General features: G+C 38.9%; 1 protein-coding gene across 2 annotated transcripts in view; it reads left to right on the forward strand.

Moving 5' to 3' along the window:
* The window catches only part of GALNT14 (polypeptide N-acetylgalactosaminyltransferase 14), a 417,279-nt gene that overhangs the window by 158,494 nt on the left and 237,078 nt on the right, over window positions 1–21,707 (forward strand). For both annotated transcript variants that reach the window (XM_044292046.1, XM_044292047.1), the window contains exon 2: window positions 10,526–10,695. In XM_044292046.1, the coding sequence (XP_044147981.1) occupies window positions 10,526–10,695 (170 nt within the window). The remainder of the gene's footprint in view (window positions 1–10,525; window positions 10,696–21,707) is intronic.

The following is a 21,707-nucleotide window of genomic DNA, read 5'->3' on the forward strand; positions in this document are numbered from 1 at the left end:
GAGGCACAGGGCTGGATCCATGTGAGGTACAGGGCTGGATCCATGTCAGGCACAGGGCTGGATCCATGTGAGGCACAGGGCTGGATCCATGTGAGGCACAGGGCTGGATCCATGTGAGGTACAGAGCTGGTTCTAAGTTTGTTAGACAGAGGTTGTCATGTACTAGACGTCTGATTTTCATTTTTTATATTACTCTTGGGACAACCCCTTTAACCAATTTCATGAATCCCGACCACAGCGCCTGCTCATAAAACGTAACAATTAGAAGTAGGGTCCAACATGGAGAGTTTTCGGCATCTGTCCTATAAATCAGTGGGAGATGCGCAGGAGTGTTGTGACTGAGATGAAACATAGTTTATGGGCTATAATCCAGCCTGAAGTAAATGATGGAGGGGAGAGGAGCACAGCTGGCACACGCCAGCAGCCCTGGCATAGGCTACAATCACCAGCTTGTGTAGACTGGGGCTCAAACATCTGCTGTGGGAGCTTACTGGCACCGCGACGCCGGCTACTTCAAATGTTACATTATGGTAAATTTATATCTTGTCAGTCTGTTCTTCACGCTTATCTCCGTATCAACACGCTGCTGCTGGTAAATATTTCAGCTGAATATCTAAAAATATGTAAAAGCAATAAAAAGCAATAGAGTCCTGGCCGCACTGTACTGAGCATCTAACTGCAGTGTGGACATCTGGCCGGAGAACATCACCTCCAGAATAGACACGGCCTAATGAGCTCCCTGGATACGGCCACATGAAACCCCCACACCAGCAAACCGCTCAGCGCTGCATCTCATTTACAGCGTTCATGTTCTATCCTGAAGTGATGTCAGATAGCAGTACAATTAATTATACAGTTATAATCAATACTATAAAATGTTACTACATAATACATTCCCCTGACTCACAGCTAGTAAAAATCTTAGTAATAGAAGCAGTATTATAGCAGTTATATTCTTGTACATAGGAGACAGTATTATAGTAGTTATATTCTTGTACATAGGAGGCAGTATTATAGTAGATATATTCTTGTACATAGGAGCAGTATTATAGTAGTTATATTCTTGTACATAGGAGGCAGTATTATAGTAGTTATATTCTTGTACATAGGAGCATTATTATAGTAGTTATATTCTTGTACATAGGAGCAGTATTATAGTAGTTATATTCTTGTACATAGGAGCAGTATTATAGTAGTTATATTCTTGTACATAGGAGCAGTATTATAGTAGTTATATTCTTGTACATAGGAGCAGTATTAGAGTAGTTATATTCTTGTACATAGGAGGCAGTATATAGTAGTTATTTGTACTAGAAGGATTATTATAGTAGTTATATTCTTGTACATAGAAGGCAGTATTCTAGTAGTTATATTCTTGTACATAGAGGCAGTATTATAGTAGTTATATTCTTGTACATAGGAGCAGTATTATAGTAGTTATATTCTTGTACATAGGAGGCAGTATTATAGTAGTTATATACTTGTACATAGGATGCAGTATTATAGTAGTTATATTCTTGTACATAGAAGCAGTATTATAGTAGTTATATTCTTGTACATAGGAGGCAGTATTATAGTAGTTATATTCTTGTACATAGGAGGCAGTATTATAGTAGATATATACTTGTACATAGGATGCAGTATTATAGTAGTTATATACTTGTACATAGGATGCAGTATTATAGTAGTTATATTCTTGTACATAGAAGCAGTATTATAGTAGTTATATTCTGTACATAGGAGCAGTATTATAGTAGTTATATTCTTGTACATAGGAGCAGTATTATAGTAGTTATATTCTTGTACATAGGAGGCAGTATTATAGTAGTTATATTCTTGTACATAGGAGCAGTATTATAGTAGTTATATTCTTGTACATAGGAGCAGTAGTATAGTAGTTATATTCTTGTACATAGGAGGCAGTATTATAGTAGTTATATTCTTGTACATATGAGCAGTATTATAGTAGTTATATTCTTGTACATAGGAGCAGTATTATAGTAGTTATATTCTTGTACTAGGACAGGATTAGTAGTTATTGTAGGAGTTAGTAGTTATATTCTTGTACATAGGAGGCAGTATTATAGTAGTTATATTCTTGTACATAGGAGGCAGTATGATAGTAGTTATATTCTTGTACATAGGAGCAGTATTATAGTAGTTATATTCTTGTACATAGGAGCAGTATTATAGTAGTTATATTCTTGTACATAGGAGCAGTATTATAGTAGTTATATTCTTGTACATAGGAGCAGTATTATAGTAGTTATATTCTTGTACATAGGAGCAGTATTATAGTAGTTATATTCTTGTACATAGGAGCAGTATTATAGTAGTTATATTCTTGTACATAGGAGCAGTATTATAGTAGTTATATTCTTGTACATAGGAGCAGTATTATAGTAGTTATATTCTTGTACATAGGAGCAGTATTATAGTAGTTATATTCTTGTACATAGGAGGAGTATTATAGTAGTTATTCTTGTACATAGGAGCAGTATTATAGTTTATCTTGTACATAGGAGCAGTATTATAGTAGTTATATTCTTGTACATAGGAGCAGTATTATAGTAGTTATATTCTTGTACATAGGAGGCAGTATTATAGTTTATATTCTTGTACATAGGAGCAGTATTATAGTAGTTATATTCTTGTACATAGGATGGCAGTATTATAGTAGTTATATTCTTGTACTATGAGGCAGTATTATAGTAGTTATATTCTTGTACATAGGAGGCAGTATTATAGTAGTTATATTCTTGTACATAGGAGGCAGTATTATAGTAGTTATATTCTTGTACATAGGATGCAGTATTATAGTAGTTATATTCTTGTACATAGGAGGCAGTATTATAGTAGTTATATTCGTTGTACATAGGAAGCAGTATTATAGTAGTTATATTCCTTGTACATAGGAGGCAGTATTATAGTAGTTATATCTTGTACAATGGAGCAGTATTATAGTAGTTATATTCTTGTACATAGGAGCAGTATTATAGTAGTTATATTCTTGTACATAGGAGCAGTATTATAGTAGTTATATTCTTGTACATAGGAGCAGTATTATAGTAGTTATATTCTTGTACATAGGAGCAGTATTATAGTAGTTATATTCTTGTACATAGTAGCAGTATTATAGTAGTTATATTCTTGTACATAGGAGCAGTATTATAGTAGTTATATTCTTGTACATAGGAGGCAGTATTATAGTAGTTATATTCTTGTACATAGGAGCAGTATTATAGTAGTTATATTCTTGTACATAGGAGCAGTATTATAGTAGTTATATTCTTGTACATAGGAGGCAGTATTATAGTAGTTATATTCTTGTACATAGGAGCAGTATTATAGTAGTTATATTCTTGTACATAGGAGCAGTATTATAGTAGTTATATTCTTGTACATAGGAGCAGTATTATAGTAGTTATATTCTTGTACATAGGAGCAGTATTATAGTAGTTATATTCTTGTACATAGGAGCAGTATTATAGTAGTTATATTCTTGTACATAGGAGCAGTATTATAGTAGTTATATTCTTGTACATAGGAGCAGTATTATAGTAGTTATATTCTTGTACATAGGAGCAGTATTATAGTAGTTATATTCTTGTACATAGGAGCAGTATTATAGTAGTTATATTCTTGTACATAGGAGCAGTATTATAGTAGTTATATTCTTGTACATAGGAGCAGTATTATAGTAGTTATATTCTTGTACATAGGAGCAGTATTATAGTAGTTATATTCTTGTACATAGTAGGCAGTATTATAGTAGTTATATTCTTGTACATAGGAGGCAGTATATAGTAGTTATATTCTTGTACATAGGAGCAGTATTATAGTAGTTATATTCTTGTACATAGTAGCAGTATTATAGTAGTTATATTCTTGTCATAGGAGGCAGTATTATAGTAGTTATATTCTTGTACATAGGAGGCAGTATTATAGTAGTTATATTCTTGTACATAGGAGGCAGTATTATAGTAGTTATATTCTTGTACATAGGAGGCAGTATTATAGTAGTTATATTCTTGTACATAGGAGCAGTATTATAGTAGTTATATTCTTGTACATAGGAGCAGTATTATAGTAGTTATATTCTTGTACATAGGAGCAGTATTATAGTAGTTATATTCTTGTACATAGGAGCAGTATTATAGTAGTTATATTCTTGTACATAGAGCAGTATTATAGTAGTTATATTCTTGTACATAGGAGGCAGTATTATAGTAGTTATATTCTTGTACATAGAGCATATATGTAGTATATCTGTACATATGAGAGATATCGTAGTTATATTCTTGTACATAGGAGCAGTATTATAGTAGTTATATTCCTGTTCTTGTACATCAGGAGGCAGTATTATAGTAGTATATTCTTGTACATAGGGCAGGGTATTATAGTAGTCTATATTCCTTGTACATAGGAGCAGTATTCTGTAGTTATTATTCTTGTACATAGGAGCAGTATTATAGTAGTATATATTCTTGTACATAGTAGCAGTACTTATAGTCGTATATTTCTTGTACATAGGAGCAGTATTATAGTAGTTAATATTCTTGTACATAGGATGCAGTATTATAGTAGTTATATTCTGGTACTAGGAGGCAGTATTATAGTAGTTATATTCTTGTACATAGGAGCAGTATTATAGTAGTTATATTCTTGTACATAGGAAGCAGTATATAGTAGTTATATTCTTGTACATAGGAGCAGTATTATAGTAGTTATATTCTTGTACATAGGAGCAGTATTATAGTAGTTATATTCTTGTACATAGGAGGCAGTATATAGTAGTTATATTCTTGTCACATAGGAGCAGTATTATAGTAGTTATATTCTTGTACATAGGAGGCAGTATTATAGTAGTTATATTACTTGTACATAGGAGGCAGTATTATAGTAGTTATATTCTTGTACATAGGAGCAGTATTATAGTAGTTATATTCTTGTACATAGGAGCAGTATTATAGTAGTTATATTCTTGTACATAGGAGCAGTATTATAGTAGTTATATTCTTGTACATAGGAGGCAGTATTATAGTAGTTATATTCTTGTACATAGGAGCAGTATTATAGTAGTTATATTCTTGTACATAGGAGGCAGTATTATAGTAGTTATATTCTTGTACATAGGAGCAGTATTATAGTAGTTATATTCTTGTACATAGGAGCAGTATTATAGTAGTTATATTCTTGTACATAGGAGGCAGTATTATAGTAGTTATATTCTTGTACATAGGAGGCAGTATTATAGTAGTTATATTCTTGTACATAGGAGCAGTATTATAGTAGTTATATTCTTGTACATAGGAGCAGTATTATAGTAGTTATATTCTTGTACATAGGAGCAGTATTATAGTAGTTATATTCTTGTACATAGGAGCAGTATTATAGTAGTTATATTCTTGTACATAGGAGCAGTATTATAGTAGTTATATTCTTGTACATAGGAGCAGTATTATAGTAGTTATATTCTTGTACATAGGAGCAGTATTATAGTAGTTATATCTTGTACATAGGAGCAGTATGTATAAGTAGTTAGATTCTTGTACATAGGAGCAGTATTATAGTAGTTATATTCTTGTACATAGGAGCAGTATTATAGTAGTTATATTCTTGTACATAGGAGCAGTATTATAGTAGTTATATTCTTGTACATAGGAGGCAGTATTATAGTAGTTACTATTCTTGTACATAGAGTGCAGTATTATAGTAGTTATATTCTTGTACATAGGAGCAGTATTATAGTAGTTATATTCTTGTACATAGGAGCAGTATTATAGTAGTTATATTCTTGTACATAGGAGCAGTATTATAGTAGTTATATTCTTGTACATAGGAGGCAGTATTATAGTAGTTATATTCTTGTACATAGGAGCAGTATTATAGTAGTTATATTCTTGTACATAGGAGCAGTATTATAGTAGTTATATTCTTGTACATAGGAGGCAGTATTATAGTAGTTATATTCTTGTACATAGGAGCAGTATTATAGTAGTTATATTCTTGTACATAGGATGCAGTATTATAGTAGTTATATTCTTGTACATAGGAGCAGTATTATAGTAGTTATATTCTTGTACATAGGAGGCAGTATTTATAGTAGTTATATTCTTGTACATAGGAGCAGTATTATAGTAGTTATATTCTTGTACATAGGAGCAGTATTATAGTAGTTATATTCTTGTACATAGGAGGCAGTATTATAGTAGTATATATCTTGTACATAGGATGCAGTATTATAGTAGTTATATTCCTTGTACATAGGAGCAGTATTATAGTAGTTATATTCTTGTACATAGGAGCAGTATTATAGTAGTTATATTCTATACATAGGAGCAGTATTATAGTAGTTATATTCTGTACATAGGAGCAGTATATAGTAGTTATATTCTTGTACATAGGCGCAGTATTATAGTAGTTATATTCTTGTACATAGGAGCAGTATTATAGTAGTTATATTCTTGTACATAGGAGCAGTATTATAGTAGTTATATTCTTGTACATAGGAGCAGTATTATAGTAGTTATATTCTTGTACATAGGAGCAGTATTATAGTAGTTATATTCTTGTACATAGGAGCCGTATTATAGTAGTTATATTCTTGTACATAGGAGGCAGTATTATAGTAGTTATATTCTTGTACATAGGAGGCAGATTATAGTAGTTATATTCTTGTACATAGGAGCAGTATTATAGTAGTTATATTCTTGTACATAGGAGCAGTATTATAGTAGTATATTCTCTGTAATAGGAGCAGTATTATAGTAGTTATATTCTTGTACATAGGAGGCAGTATTATAGTAGTATATTCTTGTACATAGGAGCAGTATGATAGTAGTTATATTCTTGTACATATGAGCAGTATTATAGTAGTTATATTCTGTACATAGGAGCAGTATTATAGTAGTTATATTCTTGTACATAGGCAGCAGTATTATAGTAGTTATATTCTTGTACATAGGGCAGTATATAGTAGTTATATTCTTGTACATAGGAGCAGTATTATAGTAGTTATCTTCTTGTACATAGGAGGCAGTATTATAGTAGTTATATTCTCTGTACCTAGGAGCAGTATTATAGTAGTTATATTCTTGTACATAGGAGCAGTATTATAGTAGTTATATTCTTGTACATAGGAGCAGTATTATAGTAGTTATATTCTTGTACATAGGAGCAGTATTATAGTAGTTATATTCTTGTACATAGGAGCAGTATTATAGTAGTTATATTCTGTACATAGGAGCAGTATTAGTAGTATATTCTTGTACATAGGAGCAGTATTATAGTAGTTATATTCTTGTACATAGGAGCAGTATTATAGTAGGTATATTCTTGTACATAGGAGCAGTATTATAGTAGTTATATTATTGTACATAGGAGGCAGTATTATAGTAGGTATATTCTTCAGATCCAATGCAGGAAACAGGACAAGTGATAGCTTCTGAAAGTCAATTGTGACAAGTTATCTTATGTAACTTACTAAATGCTCCTTCTGGGCTTGAGGAATATCGCTCCCTGCCTCTTTCTTCGTATGTTCATTGAGTTGCCACTGACCTCATTGTCTATTTTTCAACTGATGTAAATTGTTCTGATAAGTTCTCAGATGAAAGCTCTTCTTTGGTGTATGGCGGGTGTTATCTTGCCGGTGCAGCGGGCCGCCTCATGAAAGACCTTGAATTTCATCTTTAGTTCATCATGGCTGAGGTGATGTAGTGATAATTAGAGGCTGAAAGTGTTTTTTAATGTGTACGTTTCATAACATAGTTGTGAGCGGTTTGTCGCAGCGCGGGCCATGCAGTACATCTTCTACCAGAGATGACATTTTGTCACTGTCCCTATCAGACCGTGCAAACCTTCAGCAAGGCTGGTGTAGTAATTAATATCAAACGGTGCGACAACATTGGGGAAGACATGGGAAATAAATCAATGTTAACTCTATTACCCTGATATGGTGCTCTTATTCATCAAGTCTGCACAGCATTAATACCGCTATTCTGTGTACAGTTATAATTATTAGACATCAAGTCAGCTCCTGATCGCTCAATATGCCGCACCGATCTATCTGCCTAGTCAAAATGCACAGCACTCCCAAAACAAGTCCAAAAGTGTTGTCTGCTATTCACCATTGCAGCGTTTCAGTCTCTTACTCTGACTTTTGAGCTTACTTTTGGAGTTCTGCAGATTTTTTTAACTGCATTTTTGGACGTTTGGTCATGCCCTCAGATGCTGGCACGCCGTCTTTTTATGTACTGAGAGTGCTGATTGGAATTTAGATTATCTATCTTATATAGGGATTTAGGTCTGGACTGTGACTGGTCCATTTTAACACATGGACATGCTTTCATCTAAACCCTTCCATTGTAGATCTGGCTGGATGTTTAGGGTGGTTGTCCTGCTGGAAGGTGAACCTCCTCCCCAGTCTCAAGTCTTTTGCAGCCTCTACCATGTTTTTTCTCCAGGATTGCCGTGTATTTAGCTCCATCCATCTTCCCATCACCTCTGTCCAGCTTCCTTGTCCCTCCTGAAGAAAAGCCTCCCCCCAGCAGGATGCTGCCACCACCATGTTTCACGGTAGGCTTGGTGTATTTAGGGCGATGTGTAGGGTTTGTTTTCCACCACACATAGCTTTTTGCATTTAAGCCAAAAAAGTTCAACTTTGGTCTCATCTGACCAGATCACCTTCTTCCACATGTTTGCCGTGTCCCCTATATGGCTTGTGGCAAACTTCAAATGTGACTTCTTATGACTTGCTTTCAAAAACTGTTTTCTTCTTGCCACTCTTCCATAAAGGCCTGATTTCTGGAGTACACGACTAATAGTTGTCCTGTGGACAAATTCTCCCACCTGAGTTGTGAATCTATGCGGCTCCTTCAGAGTGACCATGGGCCTTTTGGCTGCTTCTCTAATTACTGCTCTCCTTGCCTGGGCTGTCAGTTTAGGGGGACATCCATGTCTTGGTAGGTTTGCAGTTGTGCCATACTCCTTCCATTTTTGGATGATGGATTAAACAATGTTCAGAGCTTGGGATATTTTTTTTTTATAACCTGCTTTACACTTCTCCACAACTTTATCCCTGACCTGTCTGGTGTGTTCCTTTTCATAATGCTGTTTGATCACTAATGTTCTCTAACAAACTTCTGAAGCCTTCACAGAACACCTGTAGTTATACTGAGAATACATTACGCACATATGGACTCTATTTATTAATTAGGTGACTTCTGAAGTCTGTTGTCCATACTGGATTTTATTTTGGGATATCAGAGTACAGGGGGTTGAATACAAGTGCATGTTACACTTATCAGATTTTTATGTATTAACAATTTTGAACACCATGTATCATTTTCTTTTCACTTCACACCTACTTGCTACTTTATATTGGTCAATCATATAAAATATATGTAATATTGTGGGTGTAACATGAAAAAATTGGGAAAAGTTCAATAGATATGAATACTTTTTCAAACACTGTATATGTGTGTATTTATTAATATATTCAGTTTGTGCATTTTCTTTATGTGGCTGTAGAATTGTGTGTTTGTTGTATTACTACTTTTGTATGTCTCTTTTTTATGTATTACATGTTTTTAGATATGATGATGTGTTTGCATGTACTGTATGTATGTTTATGTGTATCTGTGTATTCATGTGTGTGCATGTACTGTATGTATATTTATGTATATTTATGTGTATCTGTGTATTCATGTGTGTGCATGTACTGTATGTATATTTATGTATATTTATGTGTGTCTGTGTATTCATGTGTGTGCATGTTATGTATGTGTATGGAGGTGTCTGTATGACTGCGTGTACCACTCACACTTACACATCACTGGCGCACACCGCCAGGCACATCTTTCCATTTAAGAGTAGATTTATTCGGGGAAGGCGTCCAGTTACCGCCGAGTGTTATAAGAGGTTCTCCTTCATACACTTGTAAATAAATCGTTTCTCCAAATCTTATTACCGTGATGAATGTCGGACAACTAAGTGAATAAGAGTCAATTATTGGATAAATATCTCACTCCTCCAAATCTCCAGCTTTCTGCATTTGCTAAGAGAACATGATAGATAGTGAGGGACGGATGGCATGGTTCGGGTGCTGGTTTCATTAGCAGCAGGAGAGCTGCGTACTTGTATCTGCTCGATCTGTACATCGCTTGAGTCAGATGTGTATCCAGCTAATGTTCACATTTTACCCGATATTTGAGTCTCCTGCTGGATAGTCAGATAAATTACTTGTACGGATGTAGCAGAGCTGAACTTGTTATCTAAAGGGGTTATATCAATAGTAGCACAACACATACACTGTAGCGAGGACCCAACGCTTTATATTCTACCTTTGCTTGTGTATATTTGCATAACCCCCTTAGTGCTTAGGGCAGGAGGTTCATGCACTGTGAATACTTTGAAATATATGTCAGTCCAGACACCAGGGTAACATTTTGCAACATTGTTTGTGACACTACTTTGTAACCTCTGACAGCTCGGTTCCTTAGACTTCTCCTCTTCCTGTCTGCAGGACACAGACGTGGACTGGGATGACCTGTGGGACCAGTTTGATGAGCGAAGATACCTGAATGCTCAAAGATGGAAACCCGGAGAAGACCCCTACAGGCTGTACGCCTTCAACCAGAGGGAAAGCGAGCGCACCCCCAGTGACCGCGCCATTAAGGACACCAGACACTACAGGTAGGTTGACGTCAGCCTGGTGATGTCCTCTCCTCTGGAGGACCCTTTCTGTCCCCTGATCTCATCTCTACTGGTTTTCATGAGTAAACAGATGACAGTAGAGAAGAGTTAGAAACAGTAACCTGAAGGAGCTTTGCTTTCAACTCGCACTTTTCTGCAGTCCCTTCTGGTTCAGTGTCAGGATATACTGTTTCATGGTCTGGTTTGGCCCCGCGAGGTAAATATAAAGACCAGGATGTAAGAAGAAACTGCAATAAAAAGACACAATAGACATTTTTTTATTCTATGTCCCATTTTTCTCCTCACTTCTTGTCCACTGAGTTGTCTCACAAATGTCTCCACGTCCGAACATTCACATAATCTGGACCCTCCACCTCCACTGATCAGAATTTATTACCAGACTTTTGTCATAAAATATATTCTTGGAAAATCATTAGAAAGTTTTACAAAGGTTTTTCAGTCAAATATGTACACAGTGACTCCACCAGCAGAATAGTGAGTGCAGCTCTGGAGTATAATACAGGATGTAACTCAGGATCAGTACAGGATAAGTAATGTATGTACACAGTGACTCCACCAGCAGAATAGTGAGTGCAGCTCTGGAGTATAATACAGGATGTAACTCAGGATCAGTACAGGATAAGTAATGTAATGTATGTACACAGTGACTGCACCAGCAGAATAGTGAGTGCAGCTCTGGAGTATAATACAGGATGTAACTCAGGATCAGTACAGGATAAGTAATGTAATGTATGTACACAGTGACTTCACCAGCAGAATAGCGAATGCAGCTCTGGAGTATAATACAGGATGTAACTCAGGATCAGTACAGGATAAGTAATGTAATGTATGTACACAGTAACTGCACCAGCAGAATAGTGAGTGCAGCTCTGGAGTATAATACAGGATGTAACTCAGGATCAGTACAGGATAAGTAATGTAATGTATGTACACAGTAACTGCACCAGCAGAATAGTGAGTGCAGCTCTGGAGTATAATACAGGATGTAACTCAGGATCAGTACAGGATAAGTAATGTAATGTATGTACACAGTGACTCCACCAGCAGAATAGTGAGTGCAGCTCTGGAGTATAATACAGGATGTAACTCAGATCAGTACAGGATAAGTAATGTATATACACGGTGACTGCACCAGCAGAATAGTGAGGGCAGCTCTGGAGTATAATACAGGGTGTAACTCAGATCAGTACAGGATAAGTAATGTATATACACGGTGACTCCACCAGCAGAATAGTGAGCGCAGCTCTGGAGTATAATACAGGATGTAACTCAGGATCAGTACAGGATAAGTAATGTATGTACACAGTGACTGCACCAGCAGAATAGTGAGTGCAGCTCTGGAGTATAATACAGGATGTAACTCAGGATCAGTATAGGATAAGTAATGTATGTACACAGTGACTCCACCAGCAGAATAGTGAGTGCAGCTCTGGAGTATAATACAGGATGTAACTCAGGATCAGTACAGGATAAGTAATGTAATGTATGTACACAGTGACTGCACCAGCAGAATAGTGAGTGCAGCTCTGGAGTATAATACAGGATGTAACTCAGGATCAGTAATGTAATGTATGTACACAGTGACTGCACCAGCAGAATAGTGAGTGCAGCTCTGGAGTATAATACAGGATGTAACTCAGGATCAGTACAGGATAGTAATGTATGTACACAGTGACTGCACCAGCAGAATAGTGAGTGCAGCTCTGGAGTATGATACAGGATGTAACTCAGGATCAGTACAGGATCAGTAATGTAATGTATGTACACAGTGACTGCACCAGCAGACTAGTGAGTGCAGCTCTGGAGAATAATACAGGATGTAACTCAGGATCAGTACAGGATAAATTATGTATGTACACAGTGACTGCACCAGCAGACTAGTGAGTGCAGCTCTGGAGAATAATACAGGATGTAACTCAGGATCAGTACAGGATAAGTAATGTATGTACATAGTGACTCCACCAGCAGAATAGTGAGTGCAGCTCTGGAATATAATACAGGATGTAACTCAGGATCAGTACAGGATAAGTAATGTATGTACACAGTAACTGCACCAGCAGAATAGTGAGTGCAGCTCTGGAGTATAATACAGGATGTAATTCAGGATCAGTACAGGATAAGTAATGTATGTACACAGTGACTCCACCAGCAGAATAGTGAGTGCAGCTCTGGAGTATAATACAGGATGTAACTCAGATCAGTACAGGATAAGTAATGTATATACACGGTGACTGCACCAGCAGAATAGTGAGGGCAGCTCTGGAGTATAATACAGGATGTAACTCAGATCAGTACAGGATAAGTAATGTATATACACGGTGACTCCACCAGCAGAATAGTGAGCGCAGCTCTGGAGTATAATACAGGATGTAACTCAGGATCAGTACAGGATAAGTAATGTATGTACACAGTGACTGCACCAGCAGAATAGTGAGTGCAGCTCTGGAGTATAATACAGGATGTAACTCAGGATCAGTATAGGATAAGTAATGTATGTACACAGTGACTCCACCAGCAGAATAGTGAGTGCAGCTCTGGAGTATAATACAGGATGTAACTCAGGATCAGTACAGGATAAGTAATGTAATGTATGTACACAGTGACTGCACCAGCAGAATAGTGAGTGCAGCTCTGGAGTATAATACAGGATGTAACTCAGGATCAGTAATGTAATGTATGTACACAGTGACTGCACCAGCAGAATAGTGAGTGCAGCTCTGGAGTATAATACAGGATGTAACTCAGGATCAGTACAGGATAGTAATGTATGTACACAGTGACTGCACCAGCAGAATAGTGAGTGCAGCTCTGGAGTATAATACAGGATGTAACTCAGGATCAGTACAGGATCAGTAATGTAATGTATGTACACAGTGACTGCACCAGCAGACTAGTGAGTGCAGCTCTGGAGAATAATACAGGATGTAACTCAGGATCAGTACAGGATAAATTATGTATGTACACAGTGACTGCACCAGCAGACTAGTGAGTGCAGCTCTGGAGAATAATACAGGATGTAACTCAGGATCAGTACAGGATAAGTAATGTATGTACATAGTGACTCCACCAGCAGAATAGTGAGTGCAGCTCTGGAGCATAATACAGGATGTAACTCAGGATCAGTACAGGATCAGTAATGTATGTACACAGGATAATCTATTCATTTGTCCTGGTGCCATGTAATACTTCTCCTTTGAGGGCTCTCCTGGGTCCTCAGTGATCAGCACTGATCTTGGCACCAAGACACCTTGGGGGGGAATTTATCATGAGGGGAATATCTGAAGTCAGTTTTGCTAGAGTCTGCGTTTATTGTACTTTATGCCACATTTATTACATGTTTCATGTTGTTTGATAAATTTGTCTTATCCTTAAACCTAACACTTTTGTCTAGAAAAGCTCCTCCAGTTTTCCAGCTCCATCCTCCTACTGGAGCGAGATTGCGACTTTTTAAAAAGTCTTAATGATAAATCTGGAGTGAAACTCATTAACATAGCTAGCCACGCCCACTTTTCTACGTATATTTCAAAACTGGAGTGAGTGGTGTAAAAAAAAAAAGTAGCAAAAGGTTTGCGCAGGCAAGTGCACAAAGTCACGAAAACCCTAATTTTCAACTTTTTGAAGGCAGAATTCTGGAGTGAAGGCATGATTCATCTGCCCCCTTGTGATCTGCTCATAGTTAGAGGACTCCTCTAACAAAAAAGTATAACCCAAAGCGGATATACTCTTTACTCCTACCTTTCCTTCTAGATTGTTTGGTGCACCTCAGCTCATTTGGATTCCCTCTTCCCAGAAGTCCAGAGGAGCGTTGCCTGGCTAATATAACCTTTAAGGCGCTCTTCATAAGGACATATTGTATTCTTCAAATCCTTATCTATGAGGCACTGTGGGCAACAAGGAAAGGTTTAACTTAACATATTAGCATCTACATCATGATACTGTCTCCTTATGAAATTCCTAATGCTATGGTCTTAAAGGCTATGTACACCTTTGAAGGCAGTTTTGGTTCATGATGGCATCTTACTAAGATTTGGCTAAAAATCATATTTTCAATTGGCCTCTATTAAAAATATTGAGCCGTTCTGTCACAAAAGGTTAACTTTTGGTTTAACTGTGTGGCTGGTATTTTCACTTTGACTTTGTGGTCATCTAATAACCCTTAGGCCTATTTCACACTTGTGTTGTGCGGATCCGGCGTGTACTCCACTTGCCGGAATTACACGCCGGATCCGGAAAAACGCAAGTGAACTGAAAGCATTTGAAGACGGATCCGTCTTCAAAATGCGTTCAGTGTTACTATGGCAGCCAGGACGCTATTAAAGTCCTGGTTGCCATAGTAGGAGCGGGGGAGCGGTATACTTACCGTCCGTGCGGCTCCCGGGGCGCTCCAGAATGACGTCAGCGCCCCATGCGAATGGATGACGTGCCATGCGATCACGTCATCCATGCGCGTGGGGCGCCCTGACGTCACTCTGGAGCGCCCCGGGAGCCGCACGGACGGTAAGTATGCTGCTCCCCCGCTCCCCACTACACTTTACCATGGCTGCCAGGACTTTAGCGTCCCGGCAGCCATGGTAACCATTCAGAAAAAGCTAAACGTCGGATCCGGCAATGCGCCGAAACGACGTTTAGCTTAAGGCCGGATTAATGCCTTTCAATGGGCATTCATTCCGGATCCGGCCTTGCAGCAAGTGTTCAGGATTTTTGGCCGGAGCAAAAAGTGCAGCATGCTGCAGTATTTTCTCCGGCCAAAAAACGTTCCGGTCCTGAACTGAAGACATCCTGATGCATCCTGAACGGATTTCTCTCCATTCAGAATGCAAACTGGATAAAACTGATCAGGATTCTTCCGGCATAGAGCCCCGACAACGGAACTCTATGCCGGAAGAAAAGAACGCAGGTGTGAAAGAGCCCTTACTAAAAGGACATAAACACTTATTTAAGCCACATTCTTATCAGTAAGATTAGAACTGAGCTATAATGAGTGTTTCTAAGGTCAGAGAGCAGAGATAAGGAGCCTGTCTTCTCCCCAGATGCCGGAAAAGACAGAAAATCCACAGGCTGCTAATAGAGCATCTCAGCTCTGTACAGAAAAAAGGACTCCATATTGTTAATAAAGACCAATTGAATAAATGATTTTTAGCTCAAAATAAGTACAATGCATTAAATAACTAAAAAAAATTACCCCAAAGGTGTACTTAGCCTTTATGCTTGTCACTTGATAGGAAAATGTCCTGGAGAATAATTAAGCAGGGTATACGGCGGGGACCGTCCCCTCCCTGTGAAGCGTCTGCTCGCTGATTTATCTCAGGGATTTTATCAGCTTCCTGGCAGCCAGTGAATGAATTACCATTGGCGATATCTCGCCCGGCAGAGCACATGTGGCGTCCCGGGCGCAGGTGCATGTAATGAAATCTGCACTACAATCTAGCATGGATAAACAGGCTGCTGTCATGTTTCGTTATGGTGGTGGCAATAAAAGGAACGCAATTATTAGTATATCAAAATGTTCATCACAAGCTTTACCAGACACGACGGGATTACACGTAGACAAGCAAATCAGAGTTTTCCGCCTTCATTTTAATTAAATATTATTGATGGGAAGCCGCGCTCTGAACGGATTTCGGTTTTGTTGTCTTCTGGCCAGCCTGAAGCAACGTCTAAGCCTCTGATGGTCAAACAAGGCTGCATTGCAAGGGTTACATGGTTGGTCTACAATGTGTAGCAGTCCAGATGTTGCAAAAGTACTCCTTGCATAATTCAGAATGTAGGAGGCAACTGAAGTGCCCTCAGCTGCTGCAGCTCCCCACCAATCAGCCCCTGTTTGCACAGACACAGCCTCGCACAGGGCATAAATGTAAAATCTGGAACAGGGCCACCCTTCTTCTAAGTGCATTTTCATGCAGAGGTGCCTTTGCCCTCATAGGGACCATTGCAATTGCTGCTTCTGCACCGCCTGTAGCTGTGAAACCCGGCCTTAGCCAAATGTGTGAATGAGGTTGAGCTTCAGTAGCTGGCATGACTTGTAGGAGCAAGCCGTCATGCCTTTGTAAACAATAAAGGGTATACAGCGCTGATCGGATTGCAGTGGCCCCCCTCATTCTGCTGATTGGAAGGGCAATATTGATCAAATATTGAGTGGTTAAAGGGAGCCTATCAGCCGGTATAGCCTGCAAAACTGCTGATAGCACTAGGTGGGGGCTGGGGAGAGCAGGCCAAACATATCTTTTTTTCTCCTCAGGAATAGTGTGAATATTCAATTTTAGAAAGAAATATGGATGGGCACTCGTATATGGAATTAAAGGACAGGATTTATTGAAACATACAAAAAAGACAGCAATAAAACAATAATAAAAGATGTATAAAATATAGAAATTATTTTCTAAGCAGAGGCTATCCAATCCAGTTGATCTCACTGGAATATATTCCAGTACTAGGTATATAGAAGAGGTCACACTGGATAGGCGGCCCCTACCAGAAAAAACAACTTATTCAATCTTCTATACCCTTAAAAATGCATTAAACATTGTAATCCTATGTCCAAATAAAATGCACTTGAGTATTCTACGTTGATGTATTAACCTAAGTGAATAGACTATTATGAGAACACAGATATATCAACTATGTTTCCTATTATGAATACACAATAACACTGTGTGTGTCAATTTGTATCCTATTAAGTAAGCGCAGGTATCGCTAATGTCCCGGTAACTTCTCCTGTGAGACTGGCAATCTTTGTAAAGAGTGTGAGTCTCTATATATTTCCAATGCAGTTCAAGCGGAGGGGTTAAGATGAAATGGCCAAATATAGATCGTCAGTTTCTTCGGTCTTATTAACCTACTGCCTCTTGATTCTTTACCCACTATGTGGGCTTACCTTTTGCCTGATTTTCTACTTTCCTGGGAGTAAAAAGACGGTCTCTGCTCCGTGCTGTAAGCCGGCGTCCCGGCTATAGAGTCCGTCACGCCCCACGTGTGTTGCGCAGCTACTTCCAACAGCTGACTTGGTATAGGAGCTGCGTGCTTGTGATCTCAGGCGCAGGTTAGATGACGTATTGGAGATCTTTTCCAAAATAGTGGCAGTTGTTCCTCTTTAAAGTGCACTTTTCTTTCATGAAGAGCGGGGTATTCTTCTAATTAATCACCAAACGCGTTTCGGGGAGACGCTGTCCCCTTCCTCAGTGCCACTGAGGAAGGGGACAGCGTCTCCCCGAAACGCGTTTGGTGATTAATTAGAAGAATACCCCGCTCTTCATGAAAGAAAAGTGCACTTTAAAGAGGAATATCTGCCACTATTTTGGAAAAGATCTCCATTACGTCATCTAACCTGCGCCTGAGATCACAAGCACGCAGCTCCTATACCAAGTCAGCTGTTGGAAGTAGCTGCGCAACACACGTGGGGCGTGACGGACTCTATAGCCGGGACGCCGGCTTACAGCACGGAGCAGAGACCGTCTTTTTACTCCCAGGAAAGTAGAAAATCAGGCAAAAGGTAAGCCCACATAGTGGGTAAAGAATCAAGAGGCAGTAGGTTAATAAGACCGAAGAAACTGACGATCTATATTTGGCCATTTCATCTTAACCCCTCCGCTTGAACTGCATTGGAAATATATAGAGACTCACACTCTTTACAAAGATTGCCAGTCTCACAGGAGAAGTTACCGGGACATTAGCGATACCTGCGCTTACTTAATAGGATACAAATTGACACACACAGTGTTATTGTGTATTCATAATAGGAAACATAGTTGATATATCTGTGTTCTCATAATAGTCTATTCACTTAGGTTAATACATCAACGTAGAATACTCAAGTGCATTTTATTTGGACATAGGATTACAATGTTTAATGCATTTTTAAGGGTATAGAAGATTGAATAAGTTGTTTTTTCTGGTAGGGGCCGCCTATCCAGTGTGACCTCTTCTATATACCTAGTACTGGAATATATTCCAGTGAGATCAACTGGATTGGATAGCCTCTGCTTAGAAAATAATTTCTATATTTTATACATCTTTTATTATTGTTTTATTGCTGTCTTTTTTGTATGTTTCAATAAATCCTGTCCTTTAATTCCATATACGAGTGCCCATCCATATTTCTTTCTTTATATTTAATCCAATTTTGAGGGGTGTCTCAAATTTGGTTGGTGCACCTACCTTGAGAGAGCAGGGGTGAGCGGATCTCTATAATAATATTCAATTTTATTCTGCCAGATTCTATCCAGGAGGTGGAGCTTTACTGTAAAGTGCTCTCTGCATTGAGCTGCTTCACTTCCCCTCTGCTTTGAGTTGCAGTTGTGGTGGTCTCCCTCTTGGAGAAGAGGAGAGGGGCTGGGATACAGCTCAGTGCAGAGAATTCTACAGACGCTCCACCTGCTGGGCACTTACTGGGGTAGAATCTGGCAGAATAAACCTTTAGATTCACACTACTCCTGATAAGCTTGCCCGGCTGTCTCCAGTCCTCTACTTAGTGCTGTCAGCAGTTTAACCTGGTCAGGCTCCCTTTAGATTTCAGTGAATCTTTTTAAATTTAGGTCCCTGGGGCTTAAATGGATTGTCCTACAAAAAATGTCTACATTTTTTAAACTAGACCCTGACTCAGAATACTTTTGTAATTGCCTTTAATTTAAAATTTTGCATAGCCACTGAGCTATTTAGTGAAATCTATCTGTATGGCGCCACCTGCTGTTTGCCCTTTTTCTAAATTCTCTGTCCAGCTCACTGAGGTTGACATACATGCTCAGTTCCACCTGCTGCAGTAGAAAGGACGCGCCCCCTGGTCTGTCAGCAATGAATGTGGAGATCTCTGGATCCATGTGAGGTACAGGGCTGGTTCTAAGTTTTTTTGAAAAAGATTGTCATATACTATATGATACCACATTTTATTATTTTACATTACTCATAGGATAGCCCCTGTAAGACTTTCTTTAAGGATCACACCATGACCACCGTTGTTTGCAAGAGAGTTCAGGAAGGGATGAGCTGTGACTGTTTTGAACTCCGCCACCACCGGCTGGCAGGCATTGCTGGGAGCTGTAGTGCCAAGTTGGCAGCTGGGGTTGATAGCTCAGAAGCAGCGGTTTGTGTCTACGTTGTGTGAAGTTTTCTTGTTCAGAACTTTTCTTTGCCGCCGCGCTCTTATGTGTTATTATGTCCTCGTTTATCTTGTCTTGTAAAGAGCAGCTTATTGAATTTTTCTGCCGGCGCCCGGAGATTGCTTCATCTCTTGTCACTTCTTTTAACTACTTTCCTCATCAGATATTTTTTTCCCGCTTTCTGTTATCTTGCCTCTTATCTGTTTTCCTTAGATTGTATTTTAAATATCTGAAGTGATGTGCAAAAGTTTGGGGCAGGTGTAGGAAAAATGCTGCAAAGTCAGAATGCTTTGAAAAATGGAAGTTTATTTTTATCAATCATCAAAATTGATTAGTTTTATGTGACCACCCTTTGCCTCCAGCATAACTTCTTCTAGGTGCACTCGCACACTGGTTTTGAAGGAACTCGGCAAGGAGGTTGTTCCAGACATCTTGGAGAACTAAGCACAGATCTTCTGAGGATGTAGGCTTGCTCAGATCCTTCTGTCTCTTCATGTAATCCCAGACAGACTGGATGATGTTCAGATCAGGGTTCTGTGGGGGTCATATCTTTACTTCCAGGACTCCTCCTTCTTTACACTGCAGGGAGACTGTTCCTAACATCTTGGAGAACTAAGCACAGATCTTCTGAGGATGTAGACTTGCTCAGATCCTTATGTCTCTTCATGTAATCCCAGACAGAATGTATGATACTGAGAACTGGTCTCTGTGGGGGTCATATCACCACTTCCAGGACTCCTTCTTCTTTACACTGCAGGGAGGCTGTTCCTGACATCTTGGAGAACTAAGCACAGATCTTCTGAGGATGTAAGCTTGCTCAGATCCTTCTGTCTCTTCATGTAATCCCAGACAGAGTGTATGATGCTGAGAACCGGTCTCTGTAGGGGTCATATCACCACTTCCAGGACTCCTTCTTCTTCTTTACACTTATTTTGAAGGAAGTCGGCAGGGAGGCCGTTCCTGACATCTTGGAGAACTAAGCACAGATCTTCTATAGATGTAGACTTGCTCAGATCCTTCTGTCTCTTCCTGTAATCCCAGACAGACTGGATGATGTTGAGATCAGGGCTCTGTGGGGGCCATATCATCACTTCTAGGGCTCCTTCTTCTTCTTTACACTAGTTTTGAAGGAAGTCAGCAGGGAGGTTGTTCCAGACATCTTGAAGAACTAAACACAGATCTTCTGAGGATGTAGGCTTGCTCAGATCCTTCTGTCTCTTCATGTAATCCCAGAGAGACTGTATGTTGTTGAGATCAGGGCTCTGTGGGGGTCATATCACCATCTACAGGACTCCTTATTTTTCTTTATGCTGAAGATAGTTCTTAATGACGTTGGCTAGATGTTTGGAGTTGTTGTCCTGTTGCAGAATACTTTCAGAGTCAATCAGACGCCACCCTGGTGGTATTGCATGATGGACACTATTTCTCAGCCTTGAATCCTGACCACTCCATCTGCTGAAATGTCATGTTGTGGCTCCCTTACACAGAACAGGTGCACTATTTTGTAAGACGGCGGACCAGGTTACCACCCCCCCCCAGTAATCCCGCCCCTGCTTTATTTATCTCCGCCTCCTTGGTCCTCTCCTCTCCATCTTTGCTTGCGTTCACACAGACCTGACGGCCCTTGTACTCAGCAGCCAATCTGAAAAAGCAGAGCTTCCTGGGAAGTAACAAAGTAGCAAGAAGGGCCTAGATCATAGAAGAGGGATCTCAGACCACCACCGACTCCAATAGGCACTGCCGCTAAACCAGAGTCAATGCTTAAAGCTGTTTTCTAAAGAAGAAGAACTTAAAAACGGTCAACGCGTGAGATAATAAATAGCAAACCAGCAATACTCGCAATCAGGGGCCCAATGCTTCACCTGCACATTGGACAGTAGGGACCTTGTCCCATGTATT

This window comes from Bufo gargarizans, chromosome 4 (assembly GCF_014858855.1).
Source record: "Bufo gargarizans isolate SCDJY-AF-19 chromosome 4, ASM1485885v1, whole genome shotgun sequence".
Lineage (NCBI taxonomy): Eukaryota > Metazoa > Chordata > Amphibia > Anura > Bufonidae > Bufo > Bufo gargarizans.